The sequence below is a fragment of the Typopeltis vanoorti genome, chromosome 10, assembly GCF_054136105.1.
Source record: "Typopeltis vanoorti isolate ZY-2024b chromosome 10, IOZ_Tvanoo_1.0, whole genome shotgun sequence".
In the NCBI taxonomy this organism is placed as follows: domain Eukaryota; kingdom Metazoa; phylum Arthropoda; class Arachnida; order Uropygi; family Thelyphonidae; genus Typopeltis; species Typopeltis vanoorti.
Genome location: NC_143558.1, coordinates 97,386,088 through 97,412,290, shown reverse-complemented (window position 1 = coordinate 97,412,290; position 26,203 = coordinate 97,386,088). Strand labels below are relative to the sequence as shown.

General features: G+C 34.7%; 1 protein-coding gene across 1 annotated transcript in view; it reads left to right on the top strand.

Moving 5' to 3' along the window:
- Window positions 1-26,203, top strand: part of LOC150102616 (uncharacterized) — a 234,723-nt gene that overhangs the window by 98,564 nt on the left and 109,956 nt on the right. Inside the window, exons 8-10 of the mRNA XM_090398679.1 lie at window positions 11,125-11,211; window positions 22,929-23,019; window positions 24,668-24,719. Of these exons, the coding sequence (XP_090254805.1) occupies window positions 11,125-11,211; window positions 22,929-23,019; window positions 24,668-24,719 (230 nt within the window). The remainder of the gene's footprint in view (window positions 1-11,124; window positions 11,212-22,928; window positions 23,020-24,667; window positions 24,720-26,203) is intronic.

Here is a 26,203-nt window from a genome sequence, read left to right as displayed (position 1 = left end):
CTGAATATAACATTTTGTATTTATTGCTCAGAAAGATCTCACCAGTTTTGGTCTTTTTTGTTTCAGTCACCCCTATTATGTCGATCTGGTACTTATCTAATTCCTTAGCTAGCTCCATTTCTTTGCCATTCAGGCTTCTTATGTTGATAGTACCGATCTTTAACTCTGGTGATGTTGAGTTGGGGTTTGTTTTCCGATTTGAATAATGTAAAAGGAATTAGAGATGAAAGAATCAACACGAAAACTGAAGATATTATAGATGTTTGGAGTAATTAACTTCTTTGATCGATTGTTAAATATGATGGTGTTATTGATAAATTTTTGATATTATAAGGGGGTCTAAAAAGAAAACTCTACAAGATAGTACCAAATTTACCATTCTATAAAGTAGTTGAAAATTGACTTTCTTCATTATTTTCCATGAAACTATTCTGACTGCAGTGATACAATATTTGCCTATTTCTCCTTACTTTGAGATGTGTTGAATATAGGCAGTGGTGAGCTATAAAGGGCTTGCACAAGCCCCTTGTTCTTCTTGTTTACTTTTTTATTTAAAAAAAAAAAAAAATTTTTTTTAAAACATATTAAGCGACAAACTCATACAGTAACGTAACAAAAATTAGTCTATTGAGCAGTATATAGATTATTTGGAAATGTTGTTTCAACTCCTCTATAACAAATGCACCCAAGTTTGAAAATAAAATAAACGCATGTGCTAACTTTACCCTTCTCCCTTCTGGTAGCCAATTGTACGGTAAAAACCAGTAGCTAATCAAATGGTTTATAAAAGATTTATATTTTGATAGTTAAAAAATGTTTTTCTTATGTAAGATAAATTAACACAGTTGATTGTGTGCAAATATGTCATGTTTAGATCATGAAATATTTGTTTAAAAATGATAGCCTTTAGAGGTTGATTGTCCTCTCATACGTTTTGATTGGAATTTGTACACAAGCTGTATTAATAAATGTTTTTGTGTGAAATACGGCTTTTTTTTTTCTTTTTTTCTTTTCTCTTTCTCTCGATGATACGAGCCCTTTGTTAAAATTTCCATAGCTCACCACTGAATATAGGCTTGTTTCCATGTTATAAAGATGCCAGTTGAGTATGAAAGATTATGGAGAAGGTACAGAATAGATATTAGTTGTGGAGTATAAGTTTTAAGTACAACTGTGGGGTGATGCCTTTAGGAATAAAATTGTTGGTATCCATAGGATTCTTCTGTCTGTCTGTCTGTTTGATAGAAGAGTAGAGGAGCTATGCATTGAGCAGTGCTTGGTAAAGCAGGGATACTTTGTCTTTATTCTTGGGAAAGATGTTATAATAGTAATATCTGGTTATTAGAGAAGTGGTGGAAACATGCGTGGATTGCATGGGTTTGACTGCTATTTGAGAGCAAAAGGTAAGTTTTTTTGCATTTTAGATTTGCTGGTTGTTTTACATTTGTTGCTTGCTGCCTTGTAGGCTGAGTTGGATGCTGGAGTTTTGGTTCCAAGCCATTTATGATATGCTGAAATCTTTCTTTATTATAAATTCATTTAAATTTACAGAAGCCATCACTTTTGTTTTGCTGATGTTTAAATTAAGCTTGCCTTTGTTACTTTCAGAACCAATAGAATCAACTGCTCCAGATCTTCCTTAATTTCTGCTATGAGGGTTGTATCATCTGCATATCTTAAATTATTTATTTTTCTGCCACCAATCTTAATTCCAGCTATAGTAGCAGGTTTTTCTTACATAATATATTTTTTTATGTTCTCTTCTTCTGGAAATGTCCATCTTGTCTCTCCAAAATACTGGATTCTGTATACACATTGACAGGGGTATACTGTAGACTTCTGGGAAGGAGAGAGGATCCTAGTAGTATATTTGAGAAAAGTGAAGACTTTGGCCAAAGGTTTGTCAACTGTTCTGATTTTGTGTTGTTTCAGGAGTGAGCCCAGTTTATCTGTTGTACCTTTGATATAAGAATATGGTGGTAGGAGGTTTGTTGTAAACCTTTTGTTCAAAAAGTGTACATAGACTGTATCTGGGACAACAGATACAGCTACCTGTCTTGAGGATAAAATTTGCTCTGCCGTGGAGGCTAAAGTTTTGAAAATTCCGATTTTCTGAGCGTGATGGTGATGTGAAATGGCATGCAGGTATCTTCCTGTGTGTGTGTGTGTGTGTGTGTGTAGGCTTTTGATGGAATGAACACGTGAGGGACCCATCTGGTTGCCTTTTAACAAGTATCTCAGATGACCAGAGTCCCTTTTTTTTCCCTCTTCAATAATAAAGCTAGTTTGAACTGGTAAAATGTCAGGTTGTAAATATTTAATTATTAAATTAATTTTATTCCTCTCTATATTCAGTTTATTCCAGAAATTACAACATAAATTTATGTAAATGATGGCAGACAATAATTTGTATTGTCTGCCACCATCACTAAAAACTGTATCTAAAATAGCTGAAGAGTATTTTACTTGTTTACAGATTCTCCATTGAAAATGCGCAGTTGATGTTTTTTCAGTGTTGTGCATGTTTTCTTAGTTTGTCTATTTAATGTGATTTTTGTGCTAAACTTTTTATAGCCATTGCTCAATTTATTTAAAAGATCTTGAAGACTTGCTCTGGATTTATTTAGGAATATAACATTTGCATCTTGGAAAACATCCCAGTTAAATATCTCCAATTTTGATGTCAGGTTTAATATTTCTTACTTTTATGTCTTTTACAGATGATGAGTAATAGTGGAAATAGTGCACCTTGTGTTAGAGAATATTTTATTTCAAATTTCCTTTACTTCAATTTTAGCTGCTGGCTTACAACTTAAATGAATTGATTGAACTTTATGTCATTTCTATGATATAATTGTAGTGTTTTGAACAGCTTTTCTTTTGGCACCTAGCCATATGCCTTTTCCAGATCTGCAAAACTTAGATTGTTGTTATATTCTCACAATTTCTCAACCATTTGTCTTGAAGTTAAAATCTGATCTTGCCACTTGTGTTTGGCCTGCACCACTCAGCTTGTTTTTCTCCAGATTTCTCTCTCAGAATTTTTCTTAGTGTTTTCTCTACTTTGATTGCATAAATCTTTCATGGATCACTTAGTAGAGAAATTCCTTTATAGTTCTTACGTTCAGTTTTATTTCCCTTTTTTTTTTCTATAGATGGATATTGCAGCAGTTCCTCTCTCATTTGGAATTCAACCTTCTGAATGGTCTTCTGAATCATGTAGTATAGACACCAATAAAACTTTTTCTACATCCATATTTGAACATTTTTAATTGAAATCATCTGCTTCAACTGCCTTTTCATTATCAAGTTTCTGGGTTTTCTCAGTATTAGTATGTATTCCTAAGTACATCCTCTTGTCTATTTACTGTCGTTGTTCTTTGCTGACAATTAAATTATTCACAGTAGTTAGTAGTCCATACATCCAGAATATCTTTACTGTTGTGGTTTATGTCATCATTATCATCCCTGTTTTCATTTCTCTACACAAAGCTTTTTAAATAGCCTTCAGAACATTTTGCAACCTCCATATTTGTCTTTCTATGGCTTCTACTTACAGACTGTCTTTCATTTTTCTATGTACTTTCTCAGACACCTGCTCATTTATTTGCTAGGAACTTTTGATATTATTTCTTCATTTTCTAGAATGCATCTGTAACTTTTGGAGCCCACTGTGTAGTTCTAAATTTTCTATCTTTGCGTATAACTTCATCACATGTCTCCCTAGTTCAATGAAGTCTGTGTTTTCTTCAGATTTTGCCACCAAATCCACAAAATTTGATTTTGTTTGCAAACTTACTTTTTCTCCATTAATATTTATATAATTTTTTATTATTTATTATTGCTGGCCTGGTTGGCTGAGTGGTTGGTTAGTGTATCCGATCTCCAGCCAAAAGGGTGCAGTTTCGAGTCCTGCTGTGGGCATGGATGTTTGTGATTGTCTGTGAAAATACTAGTGGTGGTGGTGGTGGGCAGTAGATGGTGGTAGTTGTGGTTCGTTATAGTTGGTGGATTGAGTGGTGGAGACAGAGTTGTAGAGCAGGTGCCCTCCCTCGATGAGTCCTTGGATTCCCTGGAGGTGTCATGTAATAATAATAATATTTGAATGTACAGCTCAGCTTGAAAAGCTACTTTCCTCTGATTCTTTATAAAACTATGTATGATATTAATTTTTCCTGCTTAGAAAAGAAATTCTGTGCTCTTCTCCAAATTTTCCCAAAATATGTCCATGTTTGGTGCATGTCATACTCTCCTGCTGACATCTCTAATAATAAGAAGAAACTTTTCATTTTTCTTTGTCAGCTGCTTTCTCCATTGAGACTAGAAAAACTCCTCTACTTCTTCAATTGTTGAAACTGCTATGGAACCATAAGCCTAATGTCTGATTGTCCAGTTTCACATCTTGGAGCCTGTGTAGCTCAGTGGATGTGCCGTTTGCACACCACCGCGCTTGCCGCACGAAGGAAGACTTGGTTTCGAGTCTAGTCGGTGACTAGAGGAAATTTTTCTAAGCCTTTTTTCGACCGGTTCCCGAGTTAGTCGATCTCTGGCACAGGCAAGCAGGTTTTTCCTCCCGGAAACTCGGGTTTTTCATCCTGTAAACTCAAGAAAATCGACCGTAGAACCCACATTATTTCAGACATTAAATATATTGTGTTAGCGTTAGGGACCATGAGATGGCGGCACATTTGAGCCGTCTCTCTTCACTGCGTACCGCTTAATCAGTGATAGCCTTGGGCCATCTGTCTCTGATTGGTAACAGTGGAGATTGAACTGCCCACTCAATCTCCAAAAGTTAGATAGGGCTAAATGGCCTTGCCTAATTCCTGTATACAGGAATAAAAAGGCGTTAGCTGATTTTTTTTTTTTTTTATCATTCTACTTGAAATTGTCTGCTATTCAAGAAGTAATTATATTATTTTCCGTTTTGACATTACTTTTCTCTTCATTAGCATCACCCTGAATGACAAATTATCGATTATAAAAAAATTTTGCCACTTCCTTCCATGGTGGTTGTTTCTACACTTTGAAAAAAAATATATATATATATATATATATACACACAGAGTACTACCATGCATCTTCCTTGTGACAGCACCTGGCCATGCTTAACAGCTTTACTTGAACCTTCTGTCTCTTTAAGGTGGTATATTAATGGTATGTTCTCGATATGAACTCATGGGCCCAGGCACTTCAGATACACATTCTTCTTCACCTCAACAATCAACACATATGGTCTGGTTCACCATGGAAAATAATAATAGCTTGGGCTTTTTATGCAATCTAATAACACATCTTTCTAATCATAACCATTCTTTTAGGTAGACAGTCTTCACACTTGTATAAAAAGTTTTTTTCACTTGGTTACAAAGAAAATTATATTTGTTATATTTGTTAGAGGTTTAATGGAGTGAAACAGCACTGAAAAAGGATTAAAAATAATATTTAATTCTTCCAATATTTGGCCCAGATACATTAATCTTTCTTCTCTGTAGGGTTTATTAATCATCGGTCCTCAAACCGTTTACAGGATAAGGTGGTCAACCCCACGTCCCGGTGTATTCTATTTCTGCAGTGTTAAGTTCCCAAGGCCGGCTTGCCTGTTTTGTGGAATGAAAAACCCCAGGATAAACTGGGGGGAAAAAACACTACTGTCCACGCCCAAGACCGGCTGACTTGGCTATGGCTGAGGAAGATCCTTCAGCTCCTCACGTCGTTGACTGGAATCGACCCTAGGACACTTCTTCCCCAGGCATATGGTTGCAAAGCGCACAGCCACTAGGCTAACTGCGCAGACCTATGTGTGTGTGTGTGTGTGTGTGTGTGTGTGTGTGTATATATATATATGTGGCATTCTTGTTGATTGTTTTCTACCACCATGCTGTCACCATGCTTGTTTCATTTAGCAATCTTTCAAAGTAATTACTCCATACATCAATAAGATCTTTATCCTCAGTTTTCATGTACCCTCTATCATCTCTAATTCCTTTCACAGTACTCTTTCTTCCATTTCTGAGCTTTTTTCAATAGCTTCCAGAATATTTACTGCTTCCCTTATATTTTTTTGGAGTATTATTACCAAATTCTTCGCATGACTTTTGTTTAGTTAATTTTACGCAATTCTTTATTTTTTTTTTACATTTTTTCTGTATTTCCTAAGAGCAGAAGGTGACTTACTTGCCAGGAACTTTCAATATGCTTTTTTCTTTTCAGTGACTACCTCTGTAATTTCCTATGTCCACTGTGGAGTTCTGATTTTCTATCCTTGCAGATTACTTCACCACATGCCTCTCTGGCTGAATCAATAAAAGTTTTTTCTTTAAGGTTTGCCACTGAATCTCCAAGGTTTGGTTCTTGTTTTCATACTCTTTCAGTTTTTCTTGAATAATGTTTGTGTTTGTCTGCACGGTTAGCTGAGTGGCTATGCACTTTGCAACCATATGCCTTGGAAAGGAGTGTCCTGGGTTTGATTCCTGTCGCTGACGCGAGGTGCTTAGGATCTTTCTCAAACATAGCCAAGTACAGCTGGTCTTGGGCGTGGACTGTAAGGTTTTTCTCACCAGTTTATCTGAAGTTTTTCATCCCGCAAGCATGCAAACCAGCCTTGAAAACTCAACTCTTCTGTAGACATAGGATACATTGGCAGGCATATGGCTAACCACCTTATCCTTGTGTACGGTTGCAATTAAATGAATGGAAAAATCCTCGACACCACAAGGTAAAAGAGGGAAAAAGCAGATGTTTGTGTATTTATGTCTGCAGTTTACATCTGATAGCTGTTCAACTTTTAAATTTGTTTCAAAGTTTTCTTACTCATCTTTCATTTCAATAAGTTTAATTTTATCCTCAACACTAAATGGTGATCACTTCCTATTTCAGATCCTCTATATACTCTTGTGTCCTGAACCATTGGAAAAACATCACTGTTGACAATTACATAGTCAATGAGACTTTTCTTATTTCTTGCATCTTCTCTCCATATGAAATTGTGCACATTTTTATGTTTGAACTAGTTATGTTAGTAATAACTGTCCATGTCCTGGGCATAAATTGACAGGTACTTACCATTATTATTAGCTTTGCTCTTTTCTCCAAATTTTCCCAATATATTTTTGTATGTCTGGCAATCATTTCCTACTCTGCTATTTAGATCTCCAACAAGGACCAACTTTTCCTTTTTTTATTGTGTCAACTGTCTTCTCTAATGCCTCAAGAAATTCCTCCACTTCTTCCTTATTAGAATCTTCTGTGAGAACATAAGCACAAATAAGTCTCATTGTCCCTTTTCTTTCTTTTATTATTTTTATGTTTTTGTTATTTTCAGAAATTTATTTTTTACAGTCTGGAAATCCTGTTTTTGAGGCCAAACATGAAACCTTTTCAAGCCAGTTCAGGTCTTCAATAAGTGAAGCAGTGAAATTCATCTCACACTTTGTGTGTGTGTCTGCTAAAAAACAGGTATATCAGCAGATGCCTTTTATTCCCTTATAGGGAGTAGATGAGACTTTTTAACCCTATCTAGCTTTTTGGAGGCTGAGTGGGCAGTTCATTATCTACCTGTGGCCAATCAGAGATAGTTGGCCCAAGACTATCATTAATTATAAGTGATAATAGATGAAGAGACTGGCAAACAAAGTGCTTTCATCTTTTGGTACCTAACCCAGCAGAATATGTTTTTGTCTGAAATAATGTGGGTTCTATTGTCAATTTTCTTGAGTTTTCGGGATGAAAAATCCAAGTTTCTGGGAGGAAAAAAACCCACTTGCCCTGCCACAGATCGACTAATTCAGGAGCCTGTCGAAGAAAGCCTTAGGATAAGTTCCTCCAGTCAGTGACTAGACTTGAACAGTTTGTCTTTGAGTGGTGCCTATCATGGAGGATGCAAGTGGCATTCCCACTGAGCTACACAGGCCTAAGTGTGTGTGTGTGTGTGTGTGCGTGTGTTTATGTATACATTTATTTATTTTATGCGTGCACACATACGCTTATGTAATGGCTACAAACAGCATGAACTAAACACAATCCTTATGCAATCCAAGACTAGTTAGATTGCAGAGGTACCATCAATTTACCATCTATTTGGAATATGTCTGAAAAAATAGATTATTCTTTAAAGAATACAGTTTTTGTGCTCCTTTTGAATTGTACTTTTACTCATTTTTTTTCTGAAGTCCAACTCCTCTCTCTCTCTTTCTGTCAGTTCTTGTTGTATATAAAGTTCTTTGTTCTTGCCAGTTAGACTATTGTGGGTAGACTGGATGTTTGGCTAACATTCATTTAGGAGAACATAAATGTATCCACAACTGTGGACCGTCGTGAAACACGTTTCAACACCACCCAAGTATCAAAAGCAAGGTTCAAAACATTTCCCACCCATGCGTTTCTCATCTTTCCTTAAATGGGTTGAGTCCCCTAATTAGGGATTTTAGGCAGTTTAATGCAGTCTGCAGTCAACTTGCATGCTTCATTGCAAAAAATATAAATGTGAGAGATTTTATTTTTGAACTTTGCAGATTCCCTTTAAAATCAGCCTAACTTAATTTGGTTATGAGAAACTTTCAAAGATACAGAGGAACTGTTAATCTTTCTGTGTAATAAGTAAGGCTTCCTGAGATTGCAAATAAAGAGCACTCCTCATATAGCTAGTATTGTAGGATTTTAGTCCTTCTGGTTTACTTTATTTTATGTAGTTCAGGTTTCATTACAATTTATATGGTTTCCTTGAAGAAATATTGGAAGTATTAAACTGTTATTTAATTCATTCCTTGACCTGTTTTCATTCCTTTATATGTTTATCATATGCACCCAGTGGCTTTTGCAATTGATGAATGTCTGAGCAAAGTACACTGTTTAAACTGTACAGAATGACATCAAAAATTAATGTACTGCTAATACTAGTTACCAGTGAGATCATATTTTTTTAATGATGTCATATTTATCAAAGCATTAACTATACCTGATATTCCTTTAGACTTAGATGCTAACACATAAAAAGTCGAGTATGATCAGCTGTAATAAATGAGGGTTTATCTATTTTATTTTATTATTATTATTATATATATATATATATATATATATATATCTTATATTATTTATCCTTTCTTATATATCTCTCTCTTTTCTTATACATTAATTTGCTTTCCTTATCACTCTTTAATCTCGTACATATCTCCTTACGCTAAACTGCCTTCTGCACTTGCCTTCTTATTGTATATCTCGAACACCGGCAAATTTATTTCTTTAAAAGCTGCACCACTGATGTTCGTTTTCTATTAACAAGAAGTGTAAAAATGCGTCCAGTAGTTTTCTATTTACCCTCAGAATATCTCTAATTTAATTAGTATCTGCAGTCATGGTCTACTATCCTTTCTCTTGGGTTCCTGCTAATAGGCTCTGATATTTTTTCGGAACAGTGCATCAAATAATTAAGAATCAGGCGACACTTATTCAATATTTAAACAACAAAATTTAATTCACATAAGAAAAATTTACATTGCATTTTCAGTAATAAAAAAAAAACATCTCAATTCAAATCTGCATAAATAAATTAGTTACGTTCCTGCATTTTACTCACGCAAATCATATCACATATTTAACTAATTTTCTTAATATAACATAAATCATTTATACCGAGCAATGATACTTATTACTTAATTGTTAACTCTTATTCATCGAACACATAGACAATATCTTTTACATACAATTGCTCTTTCCTTTCTATACTGGGAATATTCTATAAACATGTTTCAGCAAACAGTTACACTATGACTTATTTCAACTACAAATTCCTGACAATTAATTACTTTATAAACTTCAACTGTTAAATGGGCCTATTTAGATCAGCCTCTGCTTTACAGTCCACTAATAAAAGTTCTCTTAAAAGCTCAAGAAAATTTAACAAATGGGTCAACTCACTTTATTGCTGCTACCCACTGTGCACTTGGCTTCGAACTGGACCTCTGTTCCTTTTTTTTTTCTTTTCTTTTTTCGTATCAGGTTTTTCTTTCCCTCTTTATGCCGGCGATAGATTTACTGATGCTTTTGGAATGCTGTACTCGCTGCACTTCGGACGAAGATTATCGGCTTGTGGAATGCTTGCATGTGCGTTGGACCAACAGAGCAATTTCTTCCCGCTGGTTAACAGCTCCTGGCGAAGACTTGTCAATTCGTCATCAAATATCTGTTTTGCCTGGCGGATCAGCTCCCGTCGTCTTTCTTTTAGATCACTGGCATGATTTCTCCTGAAGTCGCGTTCCCGATCTCTGATGGATAACTGCAGACGACTTCTTGATGACTGCTCGACGACCTCTGGATCACTGATAAAAAAAAAAAAAAAAAAAAAAAAAAAAAAATTCTGGAACCGATGTTGTGATCTTTTCGCCAATGCCTTTTATTCAGTCACTTGTGAATCCTTGCATGGAGATATGTGGTCCCCGAACATTTTGGTGAAATCCCTTGATCCTTTTTTCAGACTGACCCTTCCTTTGTTTTTCTCCAACACTCCCTAAATTCTATTCGTTCTGGCAGCGGACATTCGTTTGAAGCTTTTGTCGGTCTACTTAGCACTGCCTTGAGCATTTCCATGTAGAACACACACAAAATTTGACGTCTTTACAAAGAGCTAAAAATATACTGTTTACAATTGGCAAAGTATTGCCTTAATACTACACCTTTTAGAATATTCCCTTATTTGGCAGAGAGCATATACAGTTCCCATTGGGATTATTTACATTTAAACAAACACCTATGTACAAGTTACAATTCTTACTGGGCTTGACCTTGGTAAAATTTATGTAAAAACATTTAGACTTTTTTGGAGCTACATAAATATTTTTACTAATCTACATAAGTAAAAGATCATTATTCAGATCCAGTGAATAGCATACTAATGGATTCAACCTGTACTATCTGCTATGCTACAAAAAAGCTTTAAGATCTGTTTTTCAATATATGCATTTGGCTGTGTTTTAGTTTTTTCTGTGCTAGTAAATGAAAAAGAAGTAGCGCTTTATTTTTATATAAGGGATAAGTAAAGAAATAGTTCTCTGCTCAAGTGAAAATTTGTATCCCTAACCATGTGAACAATAGGTTAGCTTTAATAGAATATTTAATGTTTTGTTTAAGGTGAAATATTATGTCTCTCAGACACAAGCTAACAATCATGCTGTTAGGGAAGCTGCATGTGCCTGCATAGCTGAATTAGCTTCCAAGGTAAGTTATTGCTATAAAAAATTTATTTTTTTTGTGAGCAAACAAAATTAAAATAATTCATTTGCAGAAAAGAGCCTTTTCACTCACTCACACACACACGCACACAATATTTTTTCTTATATAAAAAGTTTGAAATCTTAGTTTAACAAACTTGCCCACAAGTTAACTGAATCTATGTTGTTTTTGTGTAAGTGTGTGTGTGTAAATTTATTAATACATCCCATCAGTTATGTTAACTTTCTACAATATTGACTCACAATAACATGCTGGAACAAAATAAATATGACAATATAATTAGCTTATATTTCAATATTATAGGAATGCATTATGAGGGTGGTCTGAAAAAGTTCTTGGCCACAACCATAGATGGCAATATTTTTTTCCCTAAGTTGGTACATCTGTCATAAGCATCCATGTGAAATTGCAAGTCTTTCTATCAAGTAGTTTGTTTTATACAGCTGTCTGAAGCAAAAGTGTTGTCTGTATCCTTTGAAATGGATAAAATTGAGTATCGTGCGGTTGTAAAATTCTTTGTAAAAGAAGGTTTAATGCCAAAACAAATTCATTCGAAGTTCATAAAAGTTTAGGGACACTCTTCTCCTTCATTTTCGACAATTAAGAAATGGGCTACCAAGTTAAACGTGGCCATATCAGCCTTGAAGATAATCCACATGAAGGACATTTAAAAAGTGTAACAACACCAGAAATCATTGATCAAGTACACGATATGGTATTGGATGACTGGCGAGTCAAAGTGTGCGAAATTGCTAAGACTATAGACATTTCAAAAGAACGTGTAGGATATATTTTGCATGAAGAATTGCAAATGAAAAAGCTTTGAAAAAGATGGGTGCTGCGCTTGCTCACAGCAGATCAAAAATGCACTCACATGAATATCTCTGAACAGTGCCTGGAGCGTTTTTGCAAGTCTTTCTATCAAGTAGTTTGTTTTATACAGCTGTCTGAAGCAAAAGTGTTGTCTGTATCCTTTGAAATGGATAAAATTGAGTATCGTGCAGTTGTAAAATTCTTTGTAAAAGAAGGTTTAATGCCAAAACAAATTCATTCGAAGTTCATAAAAGTTTAGGGACACTCTTCTCCTTCATTTTCGACAATTAAGAAATGGGCTACCAAGTTAAACGTGGCCATATCAGCCTTGAAGATAATCCACATGAAGGACATTTAAAAAGTGTAACAACACCAGAAATCATTGATCAAGTACACGATATGGTATTGGATGACTGGCGAGTCAAAGTGTGCGAAATTGCTAAGACTATAGACATTTCAAAAGAACGTGTAGGATATATTTTGCATGAAGAATTGCAAATGAAAAAGCTTTGAAAAAGATGGGTGCTGCGCTTGCTCACCGCAGATCAAAAATGCACTCACATGAATATCTCTGAACAGTGCCTGGAGCGTTTTAACAAGAATGAATCTGATTTTGTGCATCGATTTATTACTATGGATGAGACTTGGATTCACCATTACACACCAGAACCAAACAGCAGTCGAAACAGTGGACAGAAGTCAGTTGTTCAGTGCCAAAGAAGACAAAGCCGGTTCCATCAGCAGGAAGGGTCATGGCATCAGTGTTTTGGGATGCTAAAGGCATTTTGTTTATTAATTATCTTGAAAAGTTTAAAACAATAACCAGGAAATATTATTCCGGTCTTTTAACCAGACTAGGAAAAAATTCGTGAGAAAAGACCCAGTTTGCTGAAGAAAAAAATCATCTTTCATCAGGCAATGCACCTGCTCACAAAGGTGTTTTGGCAATGGGAAAATTAAGGGATCTGCACTATGAATTGTTGCGTCTACCCTATTCCTCAGATTTGGCTCCCTCTGACGTCTATCTCTTCCCAAAACTAAAACTCTTCCTCGCTGGTCAGCGTTTTTCTTTGAATCAAGAGGTGATTGCAGCTGTAGATCAAGCAATAGTGTAAACACTTCAAATTACATTGGAAAAATTCACTTATTTAGACTTATGTTTTAGTCGTGCATGTTAATAAAAAAAAAATATGAATGGTTTATTCAGTGCAGAAGTAAAAAGAAATTTAATATTTTGCATAACAGGAACTGAGACATTTTCAAGGATAAAGATAATATGGTGAAAGCTTTTTATGTTGATTTAAATGCAGAATTACTGTCTCAGAAGCTTGGAAGTTTTTTCCATCCATTCTTGTTTAAGTTAGTGGTTATTCTATTAATCTTAAATGACAATGTATGGAATGTCAGCAAGTGGTTTTATTATCCACTTTGTTCATATTGGTTCTTAATTATATAAATCTGGTATTCTTTCCGTTTCACTGCAGATTTGCCAGACTGTCCATGATATGGAAGTTTACGGCAATGTATCCTGTATTACTCTGCAAACTGACAATGGATGCACTTCCTCTTGTGGAGAACAAATGAGGGAATTTGGTTTTAATACTGGCTTAAAGGAAGTTTGTAACTAGTATTTATCAAATGTTTTATAATATTTTCAGATACTCCTTTAATGTAAGGAAATGTTACCATTTTTGAGAAACCAACTAAAAGAGAGCTATCAATTATCTAATTGATAGCTCTCTTTTAGTTGGTTTGCCTTCTGTTAGGTAGGGTTAACAACTTATTTTTTTAAGTAACCATTTTTTGAGAAATTATTAAAAAGTATTATAATATTTTTGTTGTTAAATGTCATTTGAGCAAATACTTTAGCTCTATATGATAGTGTTTTTATTATGGCATATATTTGCATAGGATGTTGGTGTGAATTAATGTTCAGGTATTGTATAGTATGTGTGAATATAAATTAAGTCTATAACTCTTGGGATGAAGACTTAACAAGTATTTATTTCTTTAAGAAAGAAATGCATACTTATTATTGAATATTTCTTTAATGAATGTCTTAAAGAAATATTCATTTCTTTAAGAAAGAAATGCATACTTATTAAGTTTCAATTAGTGGTTCATTGTTTCATTATTGCCTTGAAAGGAGACCTCCACATATCCTTTAAAGTAATGCATAGAGCTGACCAGGGTTTTTGACCTAATGTGTAATCCTCACCGTCTCGTGATGCACCTTGTTAGGTATCTACCTGGATACTGAACGAACAAGGATGAGCTGGCAATTTGGGATTTAGCGGACCAAATTGTATTCTTATTTGCTTAAACGACAATATAAAATGATAGTACAACATGATAGAATTTCATGCCAGCTGGTGCATCACTCCGTTAAACAAGGCCCCTGTTGTTTTTTCCAGGGAACCAGGCCAAACAGGGAAAAATCAGCTACTTGAACAAATCCTGAAAAACACCCCAACTCAACATCACCAGAGTTCATGATTGGTACTATCAACTTGAGAAGCTTGAATGGCAAAGAAATGGAGCTGGCTGACGAATTGGATAAGTACAAAATTGATATAATAGGGGTGACTGAAACAAAAACGACAAAAACTGATGAGATCTTTTTAAGCAATAAATACAAAATGTTATATTCAGACAATAACAATCAGGGAAAAGGAGTAGCTATAATATTCAACACCAAATATGAGGCTAATCTTCTTGAATAGCAGGTAATATCAAGTAGTGTGATGTGGACAAATAACAGGGAACTGGACTATGAGATTTATTTGTGCCAATGGTATAAGAAGGTTCTATAGACAGAAGCAGAGGAATATTTTGAGGCTTAGAGAAAGTAACTGACACAATGAAAAAGGAAAAGTTGGTTCTTTTGTGATGATTTAAAAAGTGGAGTAGGAAATGATTGTCAGACACAAAAATATTGTGGGAAAATTTGGAGAAAAAAAATAAAGCTAATAATAATGGCAAATATCTGTTGCTTTTATGCTCAGGACATGGACTGGTTATTACTAACACCATGTTCCAACATAAAAATATGCACAAATTCACATGGAGAGAAGGGACAAGGAATAAGGAAAGTCTCATTGACAATGTTATTGTTAATAGTGATGTTTTCTCATGTGCAGGACACTGGAGTGAACAGTGATTTTGAAATTGGAAGTGATCACAATTTAGTCTAGCGCAGGATAAAATTGAATTTCATATTGAAAAGAAGAACATGTAAGAAAGTTTTAAGGTAAATAAAAGTTGAGCAGCTCTCAGCTGTGAATTGTAGGCTAAAATACACAAAGATTATTGAAGAAAAAATGAAAGAGTTTCAGAACAGGAACCAAACATTGGAGATTCAGTGGCAAATCCTGAAGAAAACATTGATTGATTGATTCACCCAGAGAGGCATGTGGCGAGGTTGTCTGCAAGGAGAGAAAAATCAGAACTCCATAGTGGACACAGGAAGTTAGAGACAGTAAAGAAAAGAAGAAAGCATATCAAAAAGTTATTGGCAAATAAGTCAGCTTGTGCTCTTAGAGAATATGAAGACAAATGTAAGAAAGCTAAACACAAAACACTCAACAGACATGCAATCAGGAACACATATCCATACTTGAAGTAGAATAAGGTATCAAAAGCCTGAAATATAGAAAGGCTGGAGTAGATGATATTCAATCAGAAATGCTCAAGTAGGCGGTACAGTGTTTGTACTGCATAGTTCAGAAGGCATGGGCAGAGGGACGAATTCCAAGTGATTGGAGCAGAGCTCTCATAGTACCCATACATAAAAAGGGAAATAAAACAATGTGAGAATTACAGAGGTATTTCTCTACTGAGTGTTCCTGGCAAGATCTATGCAAGTATACTTGAGAAACGGTTGAGAAGAATTGTGGAAGAAAAGCTCGGTGTAGAGCAAGCTGGATTCAGGCCAAATAGAGGCTGTCAGTATCAGATCTTCACTTTACGACAAATAGTCGAGAAAGCATGGGAATATAACAGAGATCTGTATTTAAGTTTCATCGATTTGGAAAATGCATATGACAAGGTGCCAAGTAGAAACTATTCAAGATGCTACACCTGTATGATGTCAGTAGGGCATTATATCAAGCAATACTTGTCTTTAATTAAGTTGTAAGTCAGCAGTTAGAATTGAAGGAAGCACAGGAAGATGGTTTAACGTTAAATCTGGTGTGAGACAAGGATGTACATTATCGCCTCTGTTATTCATTATCTATATGGATCACATTATGAAGGAAAGTGGTATTAAAAATGATATCAAAATTGGAGATGTTAATGTCAGCTCTTTGCTTTATGCGGATAATGTTATACTTCTAAATAAATCCACTACAAGTCTGCAAGATTCTCTGACTAAATTGAATAGCTGTTGTAATAGAAATGGTATGAAGGTCAGCAATAAAAAGACAAAGACAATGAAAATAGGCAGAGTCATTGAAAATGTCTACTGTGTTGTGAATGGAGAACCTGTGGAACAAGTAAAACATTTCAGTTACTTAGCATGATTTTTACTGAAGATGGTAAATTAAATATAGAAATAGACAACAGAATCAGCAAAGCTGGTATGGTAGGAAGTCAATTGAATAAATTCATATGGAATAAGAGAGAAATTAGTAGGAACACTAAATTAGCTGTATACAAGACAGTGTTCAAACCAGTTTTAACTTATGGATCTGAGAGCTGGGTCAGAAGTAAAACACTTGACCAAAGACTAGAGACCGCAGATATGAGAGTCCTGAGAAAGATTATAGGCGTGAACAGATGGCATCAGTGGCAATATCATATTAAAAACGAGGATATTAGGAAAGAACTTAACATTGTCAACATCCAGGAAAGCATTAGCAGAGCTAATCTCAGGTGGTATGGTCACCTAAACAGAATGGGCGAAGAAAGATTAGCAAAAAAATATAAGATCTGATAATGTTGGAGGCTTGACAAGTAACAGACTGATTTGGAGGGAAATTGTAGATAGGAAGTTAGTAATGATGTAATTTTTTTCATGTAGTACTATCATATCCTGTACACCTCTTGAGGGTACATGGCAGGAATTTGATGAATGAGCAGAAATCCAACAGGTATTTGCCATTATTATTAGCTTTGCTCTTTTCTCCAAATTTTCCCAAAATATTTTTGTATGTCTCACAGTCATTTCCTAGTCTGCTATTCAGATCACCAACAAGGACCAACTTTTCCTTTTTCATTGTGTCAGTTCCTTTTTCTAAAGCATCAAAAAATTCCTCCACTTCTACCTTAGTAGAACCTTCTGTGGGACCATAGGCACAAATAAGTCTCATTGTCCAGTTCCCCATTCTCATATTTGCCCACATTACTCTGCTTGAGACTGACTGCCATTCAAGAAGATTAGCCTTGTATTTTGTGTTGAATACTATGGCTACTCCTTCTTTTCCTTGATTGTCATTTCCTGAATATAACATTTTGTATTTATTGCTCAGAAAGATCTCACCTGTTTTGGTCTTTTTTTTTTTTGTTTTTTGTTTTAGTCACCCCTATTATGTCGATCTGGTACTTATCCAATTCCTCAGCTAGCTCCATTTCTTTGCCATTCAGGCTTCTTATGTTGATAGTACCGATCTTTAACTCTGGTGATGTTGAGTTGGAGTTTGTTTTCAGAGTTGTGAGTCAGCAATTAGAATTGAAGGAAATACAGGAAGGTGGTTTAATGTTAAATCTAGTGTCAGGCAAGGATGTACATTATCCCCTCTGTTTTTCATTATCTATATGGATCACATTATGAAGAAAAGTGGTATTAAACCTGATATCATAATTGGAGATATTAATCTCAGCTCTTTACTTTATGCAGATGATGTTATACTTCTAAATACATCCAGTGTAAGTCTGCAAGATTTCCTGGATAAATTGAATAACTGTTTTAATAGATATGTTATGAATTTCAGCAACAACAAGAATACAATGAAAATAGGCAGAAGCATTGAAAATATCAGCTGCATTGTGAATGGAGAACCTATAGAAGAAGTAAAACATTTCAACTATTTAGGCATGCTTTTTAGTGAATATGGTAATATGGAAATAGACAACAGAATCAATAAAGCTGGTATAGTAGGAAGTCAACCGAATAAATTTATATGGAATAAGAGAAAATTAGTCAAAATACTAAATTAGCTGTATACAAGATAGTGTTCAAGCCAATTTTAACTTATGGTTCTGAGAGCTGGGTTAGAAATAAAACACTTGACCAAAGACTAGAGACTGCATATATGAGAGTCCTGAGAAAGATTAGGGACATGAACAGATGGCATCATTGGCAATGTCATATTAAAAAAACAAGGATATTAGGAAAGAACTGGATATTGTCAGCATCCAGGAATGTGTTGGCAGAGCTAATCTCAGGTGGTATGGTCACTTGGACAGAATGGGAGAGAAAAATTAGCAAAGTGTTCTCTGTCAGGTTGGCAGGGAAAAGATCCAGAGAAAGACCAAGAAATAAGTGGATTGATATAGAAAGTGCTCTAGAAAACAGAAATATAAGATCTGATAATGTTGGAATTCTGAAAGGTAACAGATTGATTTGAAGAAAAATTGTAGATTTTATCTTGTTATTGGAAGTTATTGGTGATGTAAGTTTTTCATGTATTACTCTTATACTATATACCCTTTGAGGATACATGTCAGGGATTTGATGATTGTTTACATTCTCTGGGTCTTTTTTTAAGCAGTTCTAATACAATTTTGAGGTTAGTGATCCTTTTGATAACTGAGATCGCAATCTCATCCAAGTTACATCTCTTGTGGAGAGTCCTCTTGTGCATTCACAACCTCCTGTGCTTTGGCGCCACAGCAGTGCCAAATGGGATGACCTCAGAGATTTTTACTCCTCCTTTCTGTGGTAATGGAAACCATTGTCTGCATGGTCAGACTATGAGTTATGATCTGCAGTTGAGGATACATGTCAGGAATTTGATGATGATGATTGTTTACATTCTCTGGGTCTTTTTTAAGCAGATCTTCTAAGTACAATTTTGAGGTGACTGATCCTCTTGATAACTCAGATCACAATCTCATCCAAGTTTCATCTCTTGTGGAATGTCCTTCTCTCGTGCATTCACAACCTCCTGTGCTTTGGTGCCACAACAATGCCAAGTGGGAAGACCTCAGAGATTTTTACTCCTCCTTTCTGTGGTAATGGAAACCATTGTCTGCATGGTCAGACTATGATTTATGATCTGTAGTCCAGGTACTTGTGATCTTGTTATATTATTTGTCTTGGAACAAAGGCCTTCATTCCTGAATCTGTTGAAAATTCCCATCCTATATCCAAACTATAGCTCATCAAAAAAACGTGTCTGGGTGGTCCAAGAAAAGAAAACCAATTATTGTAAGTGGTTTGAGAGAAAAAACTCCAGCTTCATTCATAGCCTATACTGAAGTCCAGAACACTGATAAGTCCATCATTAACAGGTTAGGTCTAATTTTGAAAACGCTAAATGCAAAAAAACTCATCACCTGTGCCAGTAGTAATCATACCTTCTAGTACCTCACAAAAGTTGTTCTAATGTGCTGTTCATATTCTAAAAGCATTATCACATTATGAAGTAACAATCGGTAAATAGTATTTTCATTTTTCTTTTGATATCCTTTCAATTTTCAATTTTTTTCTGCTAGCAAGGAATGAGTACCATCACTCATTCTGTACTGATGTATGCCATAGCAAACATCACCATAAATTATGCACTATAACAAACTATGGAAAAGTCTGGCCTAAGTTCCCTACTATATCTCTTATTTTAAGGTCCTCGTTTACAAATAGTAAAATTTCATGATGGTGAACTGAATATATAGTAAATGAGGTCACAATCAGTATACAAAGAAAATAGCAAAGAATTACATTGAACAGAATTCAAAGCATTACCAAAAACCAGATATAAAAAATACAAAAAAAACTACACCACCATGAAAAAGAATGGAATACAAAAGCAGACAATATGAGAAACATACTCTCATGAGATAAAACATTGACTATTTACCTAGTATACGTTGGCCGAGATAATTGCACCCATCTTATCATTGACTCCACTAGAGCTGGAAGATGTCCTGAGGTATTTTGGACCAACTAGACAGAATAATGGTCCAGAGGTCAGTAGCTGAGTAAAGCACTGCCATCAGCTAGCAAATGTTGCATTCCACATGATCCCACAGATTAAATTATACTTGAGAAGCAATTATATTCTTGTTTAAAATCCTTTATCTGAGTGTAAGCAAGCAAAGTTTACACATGAAGTATCTTCACAGCTAGGCTACTTGTTTATATAGGGGCTGTTAAGGCTACTTAATAGAAATGACTTAAGAAATCAGCTGCCAACTCCTCTATGAACTATTCAGTCAACTACCTTATGAAGTTAACTGGCCTCTGCATACAAGTAACCTGGTGGCGAAAATACTTCATGCATAAACTTTGTTTACACTTGGATAAAGGATTAAACAAGAATATAATTTCTTGTCATGTATAAGTTACTTTATGATCCTTTATCCAAGTGAAAAAACTTTCTACAACCATCTTTGATCCAGAGTATTTTAATAATAAGGTGATACCTGTTTTTACAATATTCATGCCATACACAACGAATTCTCGCTATCAATCGCTTCAAGATAAAACTCACCATTGACCGTTTGGCCTGGCGAAATGAATACCTTTTAGATAATGCCCTTGGAATCGTAGAAACAAATCAGCATTGTCTTTACTTTTGACTTCTCCAAGCAACTTTTTTTCAGATGCTGCTCTTCTGGTGGTCTCCGCTCAGCACTCTGGCGCTTTGTTACGGGTTCATACTCAAAACACCACGTTTCATCACCAGTAACGATCGTTTCAAGGAACTTTGAATCCTTATGAGCGGTTTTAATGAGGTCCTTGCAGTGTTCAATTCGATACATTTTTTGGTTGTCGGTCAACTTGTGGGGAACAAATCGCGAATTCAATTTACGAAGGCCCAAACTGTCAGTCAAAATGTTGTGCACAGTTGATTTTGGAATCTCCAATTCATCTTCAATCAATCTCACTGACGATTTCTGGTTTTCTTTGATGAAATCGCGCACTTTTTGGATGTTAACTTCGCTCAGTCCAGTTTTTGGACGGCCCAGCTTTTCGTCGTCCTCAAGCGTCTCACGACCCCTTTGAAATCACTTAAATCACTTGTAAACTTGGGTATGGGATAAGCATTCATCACCATATACTTTTTGAAGCATTTGATGTGTTTCGGTAAAACCTTTATCAAGCTTAACACAAAAATCAGTCGCAGCTCTCTGTTTGAAACTCATTTTCCGACTGTTCGTCAAAACACACTGTCACTCTTGGAACTATAACTCGGCTTCTAATGAAACAGATGTCATAAACAGTTGATGCAACACTAATGAAGGTTGCTGCTTTCAAAAACAAAAAGATAAAACAGGTGGCACCACTAGTTTCTTCTATTTTCGAAAAGTTCAGTTTCTTTTTTGACAGAGGGTGTAGAGTGGGAGTGGCCATTAGTTTATAATATTTAAGTTGGGTTTCTCATCTTATTGTTCTTTTTGATTTTCTGAAATTTATTTATTTTATCTTTTCTCTATATCTTTGTCTTTTAAATATATTATTAATCAACCTAAATAATTAAACTGCATCACCCGTTCTATTATTTTATCTGCTATGACTGTTTTTGATCTGATAATATGATCTCGACCTTGAACTGATATGGTTTTTGGTTTCTTTTGTGAAATCTTTAAATTGTATTGTTGGCTTATTTTATTTAATTCATAAACTGATTTTTGAAGTTCGTTTTGTAATATTATCTGATCATCTACTTACAGCATTACATTAAAAACATTTATGTTGGTCAACTGGATACCTTGTTTTATTGTTATTTTCCATATTTTAATAACTTGATTAATATGTATATTGGATATAGTTGGAGATAAATACCTTGATTAATTTTGGTCTTTTTTTTTTAATTTATTACCTAATTGCAACTTTATTTTGTCTTTATATAAACTCTGTATAGCTTGTGCCAGGTGTTTAAAAATACAAATTAGATATAAATATTTTGATTTGTCTTATAAACCATAATTAATGGTATCAAATAAATAATGAAAAATTCAATAGTAACAGTTCCAAGTACGTATGCAGTAGTACCTTTTTATGTGTTGTACTGTTACGATTTTACACACACATACATGTATTAAAAAAAAATGAAGAAATAAAGTTTCTTCTGATCATTTGCTAGACTCCTGGCATTGCAAGTCCACACTGAGATTGAGATCTGTTTTACTGTTTTCTGAAAAGATGTGGAACTCAATGGAAACACAAGAATAAATTTAAAATAAGAAATAACTTAGGCAGAACAAGAATGAGAAATGAATAACATGCATTTCCACATTTGAAATGCTCAGAAATAGAAATCCAGAGTTTCTGGATTTCTAGTTCTGAGCACATCCACAGTACTAATATAATAAGTTTACAATATGTTATGGCCAAGCTGTCGTCAAAACTTAATGCTTCTGCTATGTTCTAGTTGAATTACATTTTTCTTCCTTTGGTTTACTGTTTTCTTAACTTGTAGAATTATCAGAAATAAAAGATACTGAAAAAAGGTAATGAAAGTGTTATTAACATTTTTTTCATTATGTAATAAAATATTTGAAATATCGTGTTTTGTGTATCACTTAGTATAACTATTGAGTATTAATAACTCATTCCATGTATGAATTTGTGTGTGTGCGCATGTGCATCTATGTTTCATAAATCTTATACATAAGGAAAATGTTTTCCTAATTATTTTTCTAAAGAAAATTTTAGGGAGTAATGTTAGTGTAGAATGCTATCAGAAACTTAGATCTATACAATGTTTTGAATTGCTTAACAGATCAAACAGGAAGTACTGAGCCCACATGTACCACATCTGTTACAGACATTATTAGAATGCTTTCAGGATGATAGCTGGCCAGTGAGAGATGGTAAGTAACTTCCTTTCATTAAAAAAAATGGGGAGGGGGGCAAAGCTATCATTATCATCAAATTTCTTTTGTGCATCCTTAATTAGTGTACATATACTATTATAGTCCTACATAAAATTTCAATTTACAATCTAACAGATATCTTAGATGTTGACGGTTATTCATTACTTATTTTTAACGGTATTAACAACACCAAACAGTTTTATCAAAAGATGTTTTATTAACTGCTTATATTTCTGCGCCATATGCTCTTGGCCAATAGCTACAATCCCTACAAAATAGATAAAATACTCCATAGCCCCATTACCCCTCCCTCTCCTAATACATAGGAACACAACATTACTTTTTTTTTTCAGTTATTCTTTTTATTGGACTTGTTTGAGCAATCTCCCTTCAAGTGTAATGTTTTTTCAAATTTAAAAATATAGTGTCATCAGCCAAAAGGATGAAACAGTCCTTTATGTATCTGTAGACTGCCTGCTATATGATAAATAAAATTTTGCAGATGACTTTCAGATTTTTTTACAGCACAAAACTTAATTGCAGACTATGGATCTGCATATATGAAAAATATAGTTTGGGATTTCAAGACTTGTTTAGACATGTAATTAGGGAAGTTCCATTTTATAGCCTTGAAATTACACATTGATGGCCTGTTTTATCTATTCATAAGGACTGAGGAGAAATTCTAAATGAACACAGATGATTAAGAAAATAACTATTTATTAACTTAAAAGCTAATATTTTGCTGGTATTATATCCAGCATCTTCAGAGCACACAACACAAAGTTTGTTACAAATGCAAAACAACCACAATCTGGTGTAACAGTGGGGCTAGTAATAGTACTTGCAGCGTGTATCAAACCGTGAAATCTATTACAAAAATGTCTGACGAACACATAAGCCTATCCACGTGGAGAAATTCTAAAACTTTTTTTCCTTAAGTGCTGAAATTAAAATGAACAACTCAGTTATTTAGATATGAATTGAGAATAATTTTTTTAAAATATTGTTTTGTCAAAAATAACAAACTGAATCATATAATTTGCTTTCATTAGTATTTTACTGTTTGCAAAATGTTTTAATAAAAAGTGTTAAACTCGCATTTAAAACTGTTGAATGCAGCTTGCAAAGGAAAATAAATTTTTGATTTTTGCTGGAATAGACTTAGCCTAGTGGCTATGCGCTTCGCAACCAGATGCCTGGGGAAGGAGTGTCCTAGGTTCGATTCCCGTCGGTGACGTGAGGAGCTGAAGGATCTTCCTCAGCCATAGCCAAGTTAGCCAGTCTTGGGCGTGGACAGCAGGGTTTTTTCCCCAGTTTATTCTGGGGTTTTTCATCCCGCAAAGCAGGCAAACTGGCCTCGAGAACTCAGCACTACAGGCCATAGGATACACCGGTGTATAAGGCTGACCACCTTATCCTGTAAACGGAGTGAGGTCCAATGATCAATGGACCCTCGACACCGCAAGGTAAAAGAGGGTATAAGGATGATGATGATGATAGACATTAGGCAAAAAAAGCCTAATGTATTTATTTTATATAAATATTATATAAAAGCCTGATTTATATATTTTAATAAATAATGTAATTTCATTCAATATTTAAAAATTTGTCCAATTCTTTTTTCTTTATCTCTTTCATCTAGCTGCTTGTTTAGCTTGTGGAAAATTTATTCTTTGTTACCCTGAAGAATCAAGGTAATGGTTTATAAGTCCGTTATTTGAGTTAATGTTCATCTGATTATGAGTTAAATATAAGTAGTGAAAAATTGTCTCTGCAGTTTATTTTATTTTATTTATTTTTTTTTTGGATTTGCTTTGATCATGTTTGATGCATCATATGGTAATAAAATTGCAGAAATGTTGCACATAAATACTTCAGGTATTTCAAGTTTAATTAATTGGGTACAAGGTAATAAAATTTATGCAATAAGAACATTTAGATTTTACACTGTCACAAACATCTTGCTAAACTACTCTTCTTTCCTGATTAATGGGAATTAAATTTGCTTTACTTTCAAAAAAGTTATTAAATGCTGGATGATGTAGTCACTCCTAGTTATATCTTTGTGCTATGAAGATGTCATTAATTTCTCAGTTTGTGAGTTAGACAACAAAGAAAATTTTGGATATACTCATCATTACTTTATTCTAAAAATCAGTGGTACTACAGTTGCCATACAATATCTACAGAGAAGAGTATGGCAACTGTAGTAGTTTATCAATGCTGTAGAAATAATCTAACCTAATCCAGGCAGCACTGCAGTGATATTATCCAAGAATACAAGTTAGAAGACTTACAGTTGATTAATGCATGTTACTTTACTTGTCATAAATTATGAACTAGACCAGAGGTTGGTAAATTTTTATTGACATTGGTCACATTGAGACTTTGGAGTAAGTCAGCCACACCTGAATTATTATACAGTGGAACCTCGGTTGTCAAACGCCTCTGTTCTCGAACAATTTGGTTTCTGAACAAAAAAACGCCCCGGTTTCCAAACACAATTTCAGTTCTCGAACAGGCAAGCGGCAACCACGTGTTCCACGTGCTGAGTTGTAAGGCAGGAAAGCTGCAGCCTTCGTCCAGTGCAGACACCTGCTCAAATTTGCAGTGAAATTTCTTGATTTTCTTTGTGTTTTGTTGTTGTTTTTTCATGAATTATTATTAATTAAGCCACCATGGGGCTGCAGAAGAATAGTGATAGCAGCAAAGCGGAAAGAAAAGTTGTTAGAACCACGCTAGAGATGAAAAAAGAAATCATATTCAAAGCTGAAAATGGCATTCGTGTCTTGAATTTTGCTATGCAGTTCAGTATGGCGAAATCATCAATATGTAAAATACTCAAAAATAAAGAGGCGATCAAGAGAGCTGAGGTTGCAAAAGGAGTGAAAGTTCTTACTAAACAAACATCGCAGACGATTGAAGAAGTGGGAAAATTGCTGATTTGGATAAACGAGAAACAGTTGGTGATAGTGTTTCTGAGACTATGATTTGTGAAAAAGCGAGGCAATTACATGATGACCTGCTAAAGAAAAACCCTCATAAGAGTGCTGATAATGATGTGTTCAAAGCTGGTAGAGGGTGATTCGAGAAATTTAAGAGGAGAAGCGGCATACATAGTGTGGTTAGGCATGAAGGAGACTGCGAGTTCGAACCGAAAAGCTGCTGAGAAAATATG